General features: G+C 39.4%; 1 protein-coding gene across 2 annotated transcripts in view; it reads left to right on the forward strand.

Moving 5' to 3' along the window:
• kcnab2a (potassium voltage-gated channel, shaker-related subfamily, beta member 2 a) overlaps positions 1-16,621 on the forward strand; it is a 69,819-nt gene that overhangs the window by 9,231 nt on the left and 43,967 nt on the right. For both annotated transcript variants that reach the window (XM_034532236.1, XM_034532237.1), the window contains exon 2: positions 14,353-14,520. In XM_034532236.1, the coding sequence (XP_034388127.1) occupies positions 14,444-14,520 (77 nt within the window). In that variant the 5' untranslated portion in view covers positions 14,353-14,443. The remainder of the gene's footprint in view (positions 1-14,352; positions 14,521-16,621) is intronic.

The following is a 16,621-nucleotide window of genomic DNA, read 5'->3' on the forward strand; positions in this document are numbered from 1 at the left end:
GCCAGTGGGGATGTTTCCTAAACTGAGCTCAGTAATCATCCTGCAGTTGAGATTTAGCTGCCTGCCTAGCTTCAATAGTCCTGCCCAAGGGGCATCACACTCAAACAGAAGCTGCACAGACATAGGCCTACACACTCAGACACACACAGACGCATACACACACGCATATCACAACTTTGTTTAGCATCCTCCTCTTTAGTTCCCCTTCATTTTGTATCTATTTTTTGCTTTAGAAAATGGAGAAGATTCTGTTTCTATAATTCCTGATCAGAGCTAAACTTTCCAAAAGCTTTTAAACTACTTTTGGTTGTTTTAAAAGTATATTTTGGCTCTAATACTTGAGATGGAACATTAACTAGACAGGTAGTTGCCAAGTGAATAAATGACTGAATATAATGGGGTTAAGGTCATTACTCGTATTAAAACGTATTCCCTATAACAGTCTAAATAGACAGCAGCATTATTTTTCAGGAAATCTGGGGAGGCTTTAATAAATCTCAAGGAAGAGTCGAAATAGGATATGCACTGTATTTTCTTTCTAGTTTGTTCCCTGCAGGTATGGCTGTGTTGTCATCACCAGTCTTCCTCGCATGTTATTACTCAGGAAAATGTACTCTGGCTTGTAAATGTGTTATTGCCACAATATTTTATGTTTCATTTAGAGACTGAATGCTTCTTTCAATACAGACACTGAGTTCGGATCTTGGAACTGTGACGTTTTAATACTCCATCCCAAAAAAAAACCCACATTTGATTATCTATTTTTGCGCAGTGTCAGCGAAAAAGTCAGTTTAATTGTATTGTTTTCTATTGGAATGTCCTAACTGGCCAAGCTGTTCATTGCCAGCAGATCTCCTGAAAGTGTCTTGCTTCATGTTGACTGTATTGTATGTCATTTCCAGTACATAGCACAATATACAACATGCGTTTTTATGTTTAGTATTTACAATTATAGGAAAATGGAAAGTACTACTCGCCCATCTTTTAGTGGTTACGTCTCCAGTTTGATCTTAAGTGGACAGCTGTTAGGAACGTGGTTTGTTTACTTTACAGAAGTGCTTATTTAACGCTTGCTATTAAGAACTAATGTCATTCTCTCTGCGGCTGAGACATCATTACAGTTGCTGTTGAATTATTCCTCATTCAGCTTGATGTTCTATTTAATTTTCAGTCAATGAAAGTGATATTGTATGACTGTCATGCAGTGCCTTCAGTACAGCAGCCCAGGCCCACGCAACAACGAGGAAGACAGCCTTGGAAGTGTTGCTTTTATTTCACAATCGAATATTAATTTTCATATTCAAATGAATTTTCTGTTTTTACCCAACAGAGCAATGTATTGCACTTACTGTTGACGTGTGTCTGACTTATGAGACATTCAAACTTGGAATCATTGTTTTCGTTGCTACTTAGGGAGCGGGGTCTCTTCACGGAGTCCGCCATGTTTCTATAGTAGCCCAGAACGGACAAACCAGACACTGACTCTAGTGAGAGCCTTTTGTGTTGTTATGTTACCTACAGTCCACTGTAGTTCTCCCCCACTTCTGGTACTGCCATCCGTAAGCCGTAACTACTTTAATTGCTCCCAAAGTAATATTACTATTGTAAAGATGGCCTCTGATCAAGGCAAACAGCATTACCATGGTTTAGCACTCAGTGGCTCATGTTACCACAGTTGTGGAAAGGGAGGCGTGAGTGGATGGGTATTTGCAGCCTGCAACCACGCAGCTAGATGCCACTAAATCCTACACACTGGCCCTTTTAAGATAACATGTCATAATGTTGTCACTGCCCGTTAATCTTTCCATAGGTACATCCCTTAAACAGACCCAGGCTGTTTGTTCTGCTCCTGGGTTCTCCAGTTGGCATCAGCACATGTGGACTGGACCAAATGGTCTGTCTTCTTACTCAAAGGAGACGGAGCAAAATGGTTCAGGAAAATGTGTTGAAACTGACATTTAAGCCTGTTTAATTCTGCTTACACATGACAAGAAATACATGAGTGGGCCCAAATTTTAAGTAATAAGTCCAGGCACACAATAACTAAGTTGCTTTGTTATTATATAAGTGTGTGTGTGTGTGTGTGTGTGTGTGTGTGTGTGTGTGTGTGTGTGTGTGTGTGTGTGTGTGTGTGTGTGTGTGTGTGTGTGTGTGTGTGTGTGTGTGTGTGTGTGTGTGTGTGTGTGTGTGTGTGTGTGTGTGTGTGTGTGTGTGTGTGTGTGTGTGTGTGTGTGTGTGTGTGTGTGTGTGTGTGTGTGTGTGTGTGTGTGTGTGTGTGTGTGTGTGTGTGTGTGTGTGTGTGTGTGTGTGTGTGTGTGTGTGTGTGTGTGTGTGTGTGTGTGTGTGTGTGTGTGTGTGTGTGTGTGTGTCAGAGGGCTGGTTGACCTGGCATTTAACTTTCAGACAAAGACGTGGGAGAGGCTGAAAATAGATTGATGGAGAGATACCATTTTCAAACTGAAATGCTCGTTGTGTGAGCGCAATTTAAGTCTGAACACTCATCAAAACATGTGCTGTGTGGAGGCTATTGTAATATTTGTGTATACTTCTTATTATTTTGTGTTATCACACATGTATGTAACAATTCTGCTTGAACAGTGCTGTTTGTTTAGTAAGATGTGCCTTAATGAAGTACAACATTAGAAAATCATTTTCCATATCGCAAGCAGAGGAATTCTTAAGTTTGTGTAACAGAAATGCAACAGAAATGTAAATGTTTACTGATGAGAGGAATGAAGCAGAACTTTTTTTAGAGTAATTGTACAAATACTGTATACAAAAAGGTACATTGTTCAGTGATTTGGCCGTGGTAGATATATTTACAGTGATGTGTTACTCAAAACAGGTTGAGAGACAGATGAACAAGCCTGTCAGAGGCAGAGAGACTACTACTTCTTCTGGAGATACAGAAGCAGAGATATCTGAGTATTGTATTTATACCCAGGAGGAGACATTTGTAAAGAGATCAAGATGCAAAGTTCTCTTGGACAGGACTTCTTCCCTTTTAGATTTATTTTCAAAACAAATAAATAAAGGTAAGCCTTGAGCCTTAGTCTCTGCTAATATACAGGCGTCATACTTCTAAGAGGGAGTAACTCATACAATCTAATATATATATATATATATATATATATATATATATATTAAAAAAAACCTTGTATCCATTAAAATAATTGAACTACTAATTGCAACTAGTTGTCTCAATGACTTAACTACTGAAACTGGTTAATCTTTCTAACAAATCAATTGTTTAGTCCACAAAATGTCAATAACGAATCACTTAATACCAACAACAAGTTCCCTGAGTCTAAAGCATGACTTCAAACTGCTTACATTGGAGAAGTCAGAACCAGCAGCACTTTTACTTTTGATACTTTTTTAAATTATTTGATAAACGGTGATTCAGTAATTGATTGGCTACAAGCTGTCGAATGCTATCGGTGCCAAATACTTTTAAAAAAATGCAACATGTAAATTCTTACAGAAGAAAAAGAAAGACTCACATGACTGAACATATTTTAGAGTAATGGAATAGCAACAACTAACCTCAGGCAAATACACACTGAATGGTACAGCACATTTTCAAGTTCTACACATTGCCCAATGTTACTTCACGGTTTGCAAGGTTAATGGTACGGTACAGAGGGCACCTGGACACATTGCACTGACACACAGGATCAAAACAAGTGCTATTACCTTAATACACATGGAAACCCTCTCTTCTGAGAGCGTAGCTGCTGTTGCCTCGGGGGCACAAAAGTCGGTTGGTAAACAAACACTTCCAGAATGATTGTCTGTGACACATACTATGGGCAGGCCAACAACCATGAATAAACAGCATAATGTTAACCCTCAGGAAATCTGGTGTTATTCTCATGCTTGACCGCAGAAGAACTATGGGTTTGTGTAGGTGGTCTGACATAACTCAAATGGCTAGTAGCTTCTATGTTAATGCATGCTTAGATGGATCCATACACTAGTCATTGTGTGAATACCTCCATGTAGCCATTACGTTTGTCCTATTTTCGAAGGAAGGCTTAGTGTATTATGCTCCAGCTCCCATGTTGGTACTCTGATTCAGGTTGAAGGCAATTCTCCACTTCCATAACGCACATAAAAACAAGCCAGTCCCCAGCTCTTTGAGATACAGGAGTTTTGTTTTTACAATGGTCCTGTTCAGTGATGTTACACATAGAGGAACTTTAGAGGAAGCAATTAGTTGCAGTGCCCTCTGGAGTACACATGCTAGAGTCACAAAGATTAGTGAATGGTGTTTTCCACTCTGAAGCCACTTTAAGGAGCAGTGCTTTGTTAGAAAAAGAGCAACTGTATGTGTGTTGAAAGTGACCCTGCCAAGTCATTCATTATATATATATATATATATATATATATATATATATATATATATATATATATATATATATATATATATATATATATATATATATATATATATGATTTTTAGGTTACAATGATGGCTACAAGAACACATAATAGTCTAATTGGCTGTTTCTGCAAAGACTTTTTTGCGCATGTCAACGGTGACGCCATTCTGCTTCCTTTTAACTATTTTTCTTGTCATTTGGGATGTACTAACCACAAATACACATCCTTTGATATTGTTATGCTCTGATGAGGGATGTGTGCGATTGGTCTATTAAACGTTGCTACCCTTGCTAGTGGTTATCAGTTCTTTCAATCTTTTCTTTCTACTTTTATTGTTTTGGTGTAATTTATTCTCTGCTCTGTGTCAAGGATAATCTTCACAAACTACACACATATACAAATGAGCAAAGTCGGGCCATGGTGAAGACAATGAAGTGAACCAGGTTAGGTGCTAGGAGTTTGCATAATAAAATGGTGATGCTTCTCCTCCGTCTGTATAAGTGTGGAGTCAGGCATACGTGGTGCTGTCATTTCATCTTCAATAAGTACGTTGACCGGAAACTTTGGAATAACGGTATACTGCAGTTTTGAGGTTGCTGTTTAATTTACCTGCAAACAAATCAGATCAATTTACAAGAAACATTAATTTATGAATGTGCATGCACTTTGTTACATGTACAGTATATTTTGTGTGTCCAGTGCATTGGTCGTCCTTGTCAACATTACCACATTGAGTGGTATGTACTGTGTGAGTGAGGACTGTGGGTGAGTGGTTGGTTTTACTGTATGTGTAAAATGCCAGTTTGTCACAATACCTCAATTTAATACAGTGATAAATTGACAGCCAATGTAGGGGAGGGTGTAGTACAGTGGACAGAGGAAGTTAGGGTAGTACATTACCTCAGCGAGATGTGTGGTTTTAATTGTCATCTCACGTTTGACTAACACACACACACACACACACACACACACACACACACCACAACATTTCTATACATACCAAATATACACCAAATTGTATCCAACTCCCAAATTGCTTCAACAACATAGGAATGGCCATTATAATCTGACATACTTGTCTATGCCCTTACACACTTGCACAATATTCTTTTAATGAATTGATTGATTATTATTTTTCTATTTCTGATTTATGACTAGAACAACTTGACACAAGTCAGGTGCTCACCTTAACTACACCATTTCTGTGTGAAAGCACATTTGCTGCTGTTTGAAAAAAGAGAAGTATGAAGTAATAATGGTAAAGTCATATTCTCACATTTTTTTCCTGCCATTTTGCTTTTATAGTACAGAGGTAAAAGAGGGACTGGAAAGGAGGGAGAGAGAGGAGAAAAGATGCAGCTTAGGGACACAGGTAGGATTTGAACCCCGACCGCTGCCTCATACAGGACTCAGTCGAGGGACCTCTAGATGAGCTGTATGGGAGCCCACAGTGGTTAGAGTGACACGCGCTGGAATAGAAAAAGCATGTCCTTGTTCCAGTGACGTGGTAGCCGGATGCTGCACTAGAACCCATCCCTTCCCATTACTTAAAGGCCACAGTGTTGATCATGTGTCCTGGTAGAGTTTTATATAGCAAGACAAACAGGGAACCCTAGTTTATAACTCGTAATTTACCTACTGTGTCAAACAAAAGTTTAAAATGTTTTTAAATATCTGTAGAAGACAGAGCATTGTCCCTACTGGTTGTTGTAGTGGAATAGCTCCAGAAGAATTGAAAAGAGTGTAGAAAAAAAGCCTGTTAATATTTTATGTTTGGAGTGGTCTAACTAAGGCTGCAACAGCTACTCGATTGAAATCTATTGGTACATAAAAACGTTGTTTGTCAATCGACTAGTTTGCGCTTTGTTTAGCTAAGGTTAGCCAGTAATGTCTCTGAGACCTACATACATTTGGAGATAACCGTTAATGTTAATAAGAAATAATCCTTGTGTGAAGGTTTAAAACACACAGACGAGGAGATGCAGTGTTGGTAAATGATAGCAAATGTTACAGCCTCTCTAACTTAATTGCTGTCATAACTTGGGTTATGTGTATGCTAGCTAATGTTCTGGGCAAGTCCCATATTGATCCAACTCTGACTGAACTCATTGAATTCAACCAGTTATAATCAGAGCCGAGATTGATCTGGGTATAATCAGGTCAGCGATAATAGGTCGAGCATGCCCCGTTTGGTCATGTATCATGGTGTAGCCATCTTGAGTTGATCTCTATGTGCAGCTGCTAGACAGAGCCATGATCATTTTGGGGACCAGTATAAAGGAAACGACACATGCATTCAGAGGAAAAAAACACAAGTCAACATCACCTAATGTGTACTTACTTTAAACCAGGGGTGTCCAAACTTTTTGCAAAGAGGGCCAAATTTGAAGATGCCCGGGGGCCAATAGTTCCTTCTGACATTTTTTGAACCACAAAAGTTACATGAAAATACACAACAAAAACAATTTTCATTGTCACAATTGCCTTTTATTTTTCAAATGACAATGTAACCAAATATAAGCCACTCAGGCAGACGTGAACAACTCTAAAAACACAATTCTGCCTTTTATTCAGTCAGATAACATTGAACAAACTATATAGAATACCTTCAATTTTTGTGGACATCCCATAAACGTCTGAACATCTAACGCCCTCGTGTCTGGGTTCATAACATCACCCGTAGGCTCACACAGCTCGGTGACTTTCACCGACTCCGTCTCGATAACTTCCGCTTCCAGCGCTACTAGAGCAGCAGCAGCCCAATAGGCGGACCATCTCAACGCTGATTGGCTCGCGTTGGAAGTTGAAATATTTCAACTCTGGCGAAATTTTGCAACCAAACGCGTCTGTGCATTGACTTTAAATGGGATCCAGACGTTTTTCGCAACACGTTTGGTGTGAACGCCCCTTTTAGAACGGTGCTACCACCGTGTGTTGAAAGGAGGAATTACATCTTTACATTTGTATGATTTATTTATTCTGACAGAGCTAGCGAGCCATAACTAATACATTATAAGACCGAAGCTGCGGGCCGTATGACATCGGGCCAATCACGGCCCGCAGGCCGGACTTTGGACATTCCTGCTTTAAACAATACAGATATGATGGGTTATGATGGGACTTGCCAAGCTCGCCCCATTCACTTTAATTGAACCGGCACCAAAGTCTGGCACCAGTAAAATACTAGAAGGCTGTCAAAATGACGTAATGAGCCTTCCTTTTTTAAAATCTATTCCTTGCACTAAAACTGGAAATAAACTAGGACACACTTGGAACGTTAATGTTTACAACTGTGAAATGGTCTACTTTAAAGCTAGCACTTGATCCACCACAAAACAGAAACACTTTGGTTGGGTCAGACAGAAACTGAAGTACCATTTCACAGTTTTAAATGTAAACATGTATTATTATATCTAGTTATATTTTTTAAAGCAAAGACATCAGTGTAATTTGAGTGTAATTTTGATTCAACATCTCACTGAAATTGCACATTGGATACTTTTTTATACACACCCTGTGTGTTTATAAAGCCCTGCCATTAGCTTGCTCTTCTGTAAGACACATAGTGATAATGTCACAGTACATGAGAGGAGGGAAGTGAAGGTCGATCCCTGGTCTAGGTATCGCACTACTGTTCTGCGGCACAGGGGCCTCCCTGGACTAGCCTGCTCTCTAGTGCCTGCTCAGCCTTTTCCCCACAGTGGAATTTACCATACTAGGACCATACTCTCTGTTTTCCCCGCCAGCCTCCATCAGAGTGGCACAGTAGCACCCTGAAGGGAAAGATTGAATCCTGTATGGCTGGAAAATAGAACACTAGAAGCAAGTATGTGAAGACACAAGATGCTTAAAATACCTTTGGAATTATTTAACACTCTATTGAAATTATCTGTATAATTGTATAAATTGAGCACCAGCAGCAGAGGCTCAGTATTACATAACTCGTGTCTGCTGCAATGGCTCTCTTCTACTGCACAGGCTCCAAGAAAAGCTTTGCTGACACGTTAACTAAATCTAGCAGATAACTTAAATACCAGCACTGGCTATGATGTCTGTTTATGATCATGATCAACACAGCAACCTCCTCTACCCTGCTCAGATGGATAGATTTAGAAGCCCATTTTCCAGTCTGTAGCCACTACATGACCCATAGTTATACAAATAATAAACCTCTACACTGTGTGGACAAAGCTGGTCCAGTATTATATAGAAATATAATGGTGCCTAAGCTCCCTTGGCATCATCTGACATGTACTACCAGCACTGCAGTGAAGGAGCCATTTGAAATGCATTTCTTTTGAATGAATTACATCTGTTTTGGAAATAAAAACGTTATCTGCTCATTTATGTTCCAGAACACATTTCTTCCTATCTCTCCATATTGTTACTGTTAGATAGCTACTACAATCCAGTAACGGGGAAGTGTGGTTTTGTATGACTGGTGTGTCTCATTTGATTGGATTATTTTTTGTATAGACCCCGGAGTGGAGAATTAATCATCAACCATTTGAAACTGTAACAGAAGTTGAAGAAGCTGTGAGGAGGGGTCCGTAAGCACTACCTATCTAGGTTACTAGTTCTGAGAACATGGTATAAAAGGTCAGTCTAACACCCTGATCCAACCTAAAGCTCCTCAGTCTTTGTCTCATGTATTTGGACATTTTCTGTTCAAATTCTATTTGCCAAGTTCAGACAGCCTTTATAAAATCACACTTGTTTCTCCAGCCCTAATTTTCATTGACTTTTTTTGTCTTTGGTGTTCAGCTGGGATGGACCTATAAAAAGAGAAATATGGTTTCATATTTCTACTGCAGTGTGCTGCTTGGGGCTCCTGGTTCACTGCAGCATGTTTTCTCCCTGCAGTGCAAGCAAAAGCTTTATTCAAGCGTCATAGGCCCAAACAAGCTGTGCACTCCTTGTGTCTTGCTCGTGATTTTCTACTTATTATTTTCATATTTCCAGGTGGTCTGTAAACCTGACTTGTGTTTGAAGGAAAGTATTTGTTGGAGCACCGTGTTTTAATGTTAGGGATTGACTAAGTCAGGACAAGAGCATAAAGTAAATGTTGAGCAAGGACATAAAACTTGCTGATTCATCTTTATGCCGTCAGTGATGCAACCATACACCTCATACTGTATCATACCCAAGAGGTGGGAAATATCTCCTACACTTAATGGGGATAAGTAATGGCTTATTTATGCGCAAAAGCTTTGAGAAAAACAAAAAGTTCCATCATGTCCATTTTTTCAGGTTGATTTCTGGACAATTAAAACAAATTAGCAAATATAGCATTATCTGATGAAGTGTACAAACGCAAAACAGGCCACACTGTATTACAGAATGGCTTGAGCTGATATATAAAAAAACACGGACCGAAAATAATATAAGAAATGTGGTTTGATATTTATGTCTTGAGGATTACAACTTCAATCTATCATGCCCTACTTTAGACCGTTGCAGCTGAACTGTAATCTATGTAGGCCCACTCCCACCAGCTGATGGGCATGGCTTGAAGTTTGACAATAATATGTGATAAACCTCTGTGTGTAAAACAGCTGCAGCCATCCTAGAATGTAATGATTCATGACAGCAAAGCTCTCAGTTGTGCTTTTAACGTCGTTAAACTGGGGGGGAGGAGGATTTATATCAGAAGTTTGCTGTATAAATAGGCCATTTATGCAAATTGCTGCTAGCTTTTTTTCTCTGTTGGCAGCCAGTGACCTGTACAGTTTCTAGGGCCCTCCACAGCTTAACAGAGCGAAGACCATTTATGAAACCACCAACTGTCTGATGAGAATAAAGATGATGCGGGACATGGATTCACATCTTTATATGGGTTTGGCTTTTATCCTGTGATAAATGTCAGTGAAGAAGAAGAAGAGGAGGAGATTCCGTCTGAATACTCTTTTTAACCTGACAGAGCTCGAGGTTGGGTTGACTTCTCTCTGCCTGACTGATCTCCCATGTAGGATATCCCCGGCAGTTCTCGTCTGTTAGCCTGTCTCCCTCTTCCGCAGCCATCTGCTTGGGTCTGTGTTTTCCGCAGCTGCCAACACACTACACAACACCGTGCTGTGCTTTCCAGGCCAGCACTGCCTGTCTGCTTGCCTCTCTCACATAAGCCCTGTCTCAAAAGGGAATTCACTCAGGCTTGGTGTAGATGGATCTATGGATGGAAAGCATCAAGAGCATCCTTTTGTGACACAATTTAGCATTTTGTTTGGACGAGATTGAGGTGTATGAGACGAGCTCAGGAGGCTATGGTGCTGCATATCTTTCATGGCTTCAGCTTGTCAGGTATGACGAGGCACCATCTTCCCCTCTTCATTCAGTCGGTCTTCTTTGATTACCAGCCCTCTCCAGCTGGAATGTAATACATATCTAGTCTATATAGCGTGATTGGATTTCTGAATCAGATATTAATATTTGATAGTTTCACTTTTTTTTTTTTACCTAAAATATATGACATGAAACAAATAGGATGCCATAAATTAAGTCATTGAGACTAGGATCTTTACTGAGCAGGTCATTGATGATATTGGCCAATATTATTTTGAAATGTACTAAAGTCTGCAGTTAAGCAACACAAGATTTCAATCATCCACTAAAAATATTATGTGATAATGGTCACCATGAGTACGTATATTCATATTTAGGTACTATGATGTTAGTTTTCCCCTGAAAGCCCAAGTATCATAATGATCCTGATACAATCATCTGATAAGAATTTTAGCATGAATCTGAAGCCTGAAAGTGTTAGGTTATCTTTAATGTAAATTATGATGTGCATCAGTGGGAAAATGTAGGTAACAGTGCTGATATTATGTTTACATTCTTTTAATAATTTGGCAAATCAAATTAACAGTGCTCATTCTTGTATGCAGTACAACAATTTGAAAGGACATGTTCTGTAAACAGACCCTTTGAAAATCCGTAACTATTGACTCTTCCATGTTCAGATCAACAATTACACTACATCACGATCAAAAACACAAGTAGCTGCGCTGGTGTGGGCAGGTTGCTGCTACAAGATACCGGTGAGAATATAAAATACAGCTTGACAGCTGTGGGATTCTTTTGTACCTGACAGAGAGCCAATTTGGGCTTGAAACATTATACTTGTCTTAATGTGATAAAGAAGTGTTGAGGAGCAGATGACAGCAGGCATAGTGATACTTTGTAATGTTAAATGTATTTAACATTCTCTAAATGAACAGATGGGGGAACTATTATATTATATATTATACTCTAATATCAACTTCTTTCTCTGTCCACTTTTCTTTGTGCTTTCTCTCTCTGTCTGTATACGTCTCTCTGTGTCTCTGTCTCCAGTTTTAATCTGCAAAGTGCACCTTGGAGCGTTAGTGCGGTAAATCTGAGCTCTCAAACTTGACCCAGGCTGAGTCTGTAGTGTACCGCATTGCTGCTGCAGTCGTCAGCAGCAGCAGCAGCAGCAGCAGCCCCTCCAACTGCAGCACATGACAAGCATCTGTGAAAGACTGGTGCATTGCTCTACAATGTGCCACAGTTAGTAATCAGATGTAACCACAATGTTTTTTACACTATCTAAGGAGGGCAAAAATAGACACTGTAGCCTTGAGGGCCCCATGTGGTGGTTTCCTCATTTATGCAAACATGCACAAATTGGACAGGTAAGGTTCCACTCTACTGTTCACAACAAAGGAACTACACTGTCGGATTTTAGTTTTGTGACCTATTGGGGCTGCTAATGCCATACGTAAAAGTTTTGGGCGTTGAACAATCACTGTTCACCTGATATGTAGATCAAAACTAAAGTGCAAATTGATTCAACTGCAACTGAAACTGAAACAAAAATACGCATGAGTTGTATGTTTGTATTCTGATGGTGACTTTTATTGTTTCTGGCTTGTTTATATCATTGGTGTCTTCTCTTTGTATCAGTACCATGACCTTGCGGTGTCAAACATTATTGCTTTTCTAACTGTTGTTAGTTTGGGATGTTCTTGAAATCAGTTTGACCATCAGGGTAATGCCATCATCATCATCTGATAGCCGGTCTGACCGGTCTCCCAGCATGTCATGATTGAAATGAATAGGCAGGCATTACATGCGTCCTTGGCTCATGGGAGATTTACAGCCTGGGAAATTGATGTGAAGAGAAAGTCACCTTCATGTTATCGTTACGATGTCGGTTACGAGTCATGACTCGCGTGAGTGCAGCCACTGGTGAAATAGGGCAGCATGCGCTCCACTGTTCACGGCTATGTCAGGATGACATAGATGACACTTTCTCTGTGGCTCTTCATTTGATTCACTACTATAAACTGGGCTAAGACATCAGTAGTGCTGCTCACCTCCATTTCAAGCCACCTCATTGACTTGAAATGTCTAGATGAGGTATTTGACATGTGTGTTAATGGCATCTGTGTAAACTTAACCACCAATCCAACCCTCATTGATGCCCAGCTCTCTTGCTATAGTTCTCTACAGCAGTAGTCTGCTTCTTGTTCAGACACTTTGAATTATTCATAGAATCAAGTCGCTCTTAGCAGTGGATCAGCTACGGTTTGCTGTTGTGTGTGTGTGTGTGTGTGTGTGTGTGTGTGTGTGTGTGTGTGTGTGTGCACACACACACACACACACACACACACACACACAATACAGGAAGATAAGGTAGGACCAAGATCTTCCTATATTAATAGTCTCTGCCTGGCTTTTTCCTACATTTTACCACTGGAGCAGTGTTTTGTGTTTTGATGTGATTATGCTTCTTTCTAAATAGGTTGTTGTTCAGATTATTCCAGACTGGCATACAAAGCCATTCGCTATGAAAATGTAAAACTCTTTCCCTGTGGGACAATGGTTACAATGGTCTAATTTATTAATTCAGCTCATGTCCGCAGTGAGGACATGACTCCATCTAGTGGTGAAAGCATGTAGCAATCCATTGAAGAGGTGATACAATGTCAAACAACGTCTACAAATGTGAGTCCACACTTGACACTTCAATGCGAGCTGCCTGATCCGTGAGTGATCAAGTATGATTCATGGTCAAAGAAGTGGCGGTAAAATAGCATAAAAAACAGGTGACAACCTCCGGTTCTGAGTAAATGGACTATAAAGCGAAGTATGCTTGAGGGCGGGCTTACTGTGATTCACAGGTCGTTGCTGCTACCAGAGCTGTAGCCAGCGTCACTACTTGAAAGAGACATCTGGCTTAAGACAAAGTGCCCACTAATCAACTGGATGGACGATTGTGTCATCCAGGCAGGGACATTGTGTCTTCCCGTTGTTGTGAGAGGGTTGGCGCGCCATACTATAATTAACCTCTTATGCTCCTGACATTGTCTGGGACCTGTTGATAATTGTCAAATATTTACGATATTATAATTGGTTGTCTTTTAGCATTAGTGGTCAAAAATGCCTAACTGGTTATTGTAGCCAACAGTAAGTAAATTGGTCAGTTACAAGGAGAAGTCTCCATGCATTAACATGTCGTGGCCTTACTTTTTTTGCCTGTGTCATGTTCAGTCTATACAATCCGTCACTTTAATTAATATAATCTCTTTCTGATAAGAATTAATGGGTAAAAAGTATGATATCTTTGACTCAGTTCTTGCCAGTGATAGCTAGTAACACATTTCATATTTTCTGTCTGGAAAAATATAATGTTCTGAATGGCTTCCCTGATGAAAAGCGCCAAAAGCACTTGAATATCCCAAATAATTGATTGTTATTCGCTAACATGATTCATCAGCTTTGATCTGTCTTGAACAACATGATATCTGAGGGTGATATTTAACTGGTTGGGTAGGAGTATTCCATCTTCTGACCTTAATTGTTTCACACAGGTGTGAAATGGGGCTGGCAGATACAGTATTAAGTATAACTGGGAGGACTGGTCAACTAAAGCCTAAGTTTCGAGGAACACTGAGGTTTTTACATTGTTCTGACTGACACAAGTATAACCTCTCTTCTTTACAGAGGCCCTGATTGGTGATAAACTGTAACCTGCGGTCCCGGTGAAAGAACACCACCCCCGGCAGGCTGGCCACGCCCCCTTCCTCCTGCCTAAATGTATCCTGAATCTACCACAGACTCTCCTGCCCGCCTCTCCCTCCGACAGACTGGCTCACCAGGCATGATCTACAGGTGAGTTGATGGGCGTGTAATGTGTACACAAACACAACACATTTCTGTAACTTTGCATGTATGCCCATATTCCAGGTATTGATGATTTTTCAATTAACAGACATTTTGTAGTAAAGTTTGAAAGGATTTCAATCTATTACATCATTGCATTAATGCTACAGCGCTCTGCCAAGCCTATTGCTTGGTAAATGCAACCCGTAACCTGTGTTACTGTGTCTGGAGTGCAATATTGTTTCAATATTAAATATAAAAAAATCTGAGTTTGCTGTTTCCATACTAGGCTAAACTAACACTTTGGTGTCTTACTATCACATTAAACCTTGCCGCAATCAACACTTTTGATACATTTCTATTAGGTGAAATGATTATATAAAGTGTGTAAGTGTTGTGATCTCAACACCGACCGCATTACTCTATTAGAATATTTAATATTACAGACCATAATTATTTAAGTGCAACTAACAATAAGAAATAAAACTGTCATTCTATCACACATACCTTGCACACTTCACTTTGTATATCACTATTGAGGACATTGTGATTTTTATTTTTACTCTGTGAAAGTTTAACCATTCCTTACCCTAACCTGTATCTAACCTTAACCTAAGTCTCGAATGAAGACACAACACATTTACAGTGTGAATGCCTTAGGGACAACAAATCCCACTCCAACTGGTAAAGTCTGAAATGAGTCCCTGAAATTGCTACTCAGGCCAATTACACTTTGAAAACACATGCTTGTCACAGCATATTTAAATTGTCTCGTTGCATTTTGCGTTTAATCGTGGAAACCGCAGTATAGGCACCCATGTTTGTACAGATTGTCCTGCACTCTGATGGTTAACCAGCATGTGGTGCCAGTCACCCATCAGCTTACAAAGCATCTGTTCCACTCTTCTTGTCAAGCAGCGTTTTGGCTGCGTTTCACATTGCCTGCTTTATTACCAGATGGGCAGTGGCTGTTGTGATACTTTATTAAAGCTTTTGGGCATCTATTGACTATTTCCTTGTGTAGACTTGAATATCATAACAACAAAAGAGATTTTGAAATGACATTTGGATTTGCCTTCACTGGAAAGATGTGGGACACGGTAAAGCAGCCTGTTGCCAGCTCATCAATATCATTCATAATTTTTTATTATACAGGTTTGTATCGAGTACTTTTCCACACATTTCTTGTAAGTCTCTGCGGAACTTTGCTATTGATCTAAAAGCATAAACTGTTTTGTTACCTTTTTGAAAGGTAACATTAAATTAGTTGGAGTGTTGCTGCCTTTGTGATGGTCGAGTTATAGTTGTTAAACACCTAATTAACATATGATGCCCGGGTAACACTAATAGTGAAAGTTATATTAATATTATAATATTGTTTTATAGTAGTTCAGTTTTTACTCTTTAACTATATGGATTTTGCATTTGCTTCTGTTTAATGTATTGAAACTTAAATTACATTGTATACGTTAATACACAACGTCCTATTTATTTTTGGGAAAATACCGAATTATTTATTTCAAATCGGAAGAAACTGCAAGTTTGCCAGGTACAATGATTTATAGATAACTCTGTTATATTTGAAGCTTTTTGTTGACACAGTGCTTGAATGTGGATAAATTAACCATGATCCAAAAAAGCATCTTTCTTGTGCTAAATAAACTCAAAGATCACAACTTCTGTTTTTGGAACCAGCTTATGTTGCATTCACATGGAATCAGGCAGATGGTAGACGGCAAACCAGAATTCATTTTAGTGTTCAAGACAGAATTTACAACCAGATGTTACGTAGCTCCATCGCACAGAAAGCAAAAGAATATATAGGAGAAAGGTGCATTAGTAATATGGATGACTAGCATATTTACATAACATGGTAGACAAAATGATTTTATGGAATATATTTTATTCTATCACCATGGCAATATATTGTCATGTGTTTTTGCATTCCGTTTGTTTGTTTGTTTTTCTGTGCCGTATAAATGGAGTGCTGTTTGACTAGTTGTCTGTAACCTTAAAGTCAAGCGTTGAAAGAAAAGACAAAATATTGTGTAATTTGAAACGATCTCTTTAAAATCAGAAATTGCTTTTCATCCATTTTACCCCCTCAGTG

The sequence above is a fragment of the Cyclopterus lumpus genome, chromosome 5 (genome assembly GCF_009769545.1).
Source record: "Cyclopterus lumpus isolate fCycLum1 chromosome 5, fCycLum1.pri, whole genome shotgun sequence".
Taxonomy (NCBI): domain Eukaryota; kingdom Metazoa; phylum Chordata; class Actinopteri; order Perciformes; family Cyclopteridae; genus Cyclopterus; species Cyclopterus lumpus.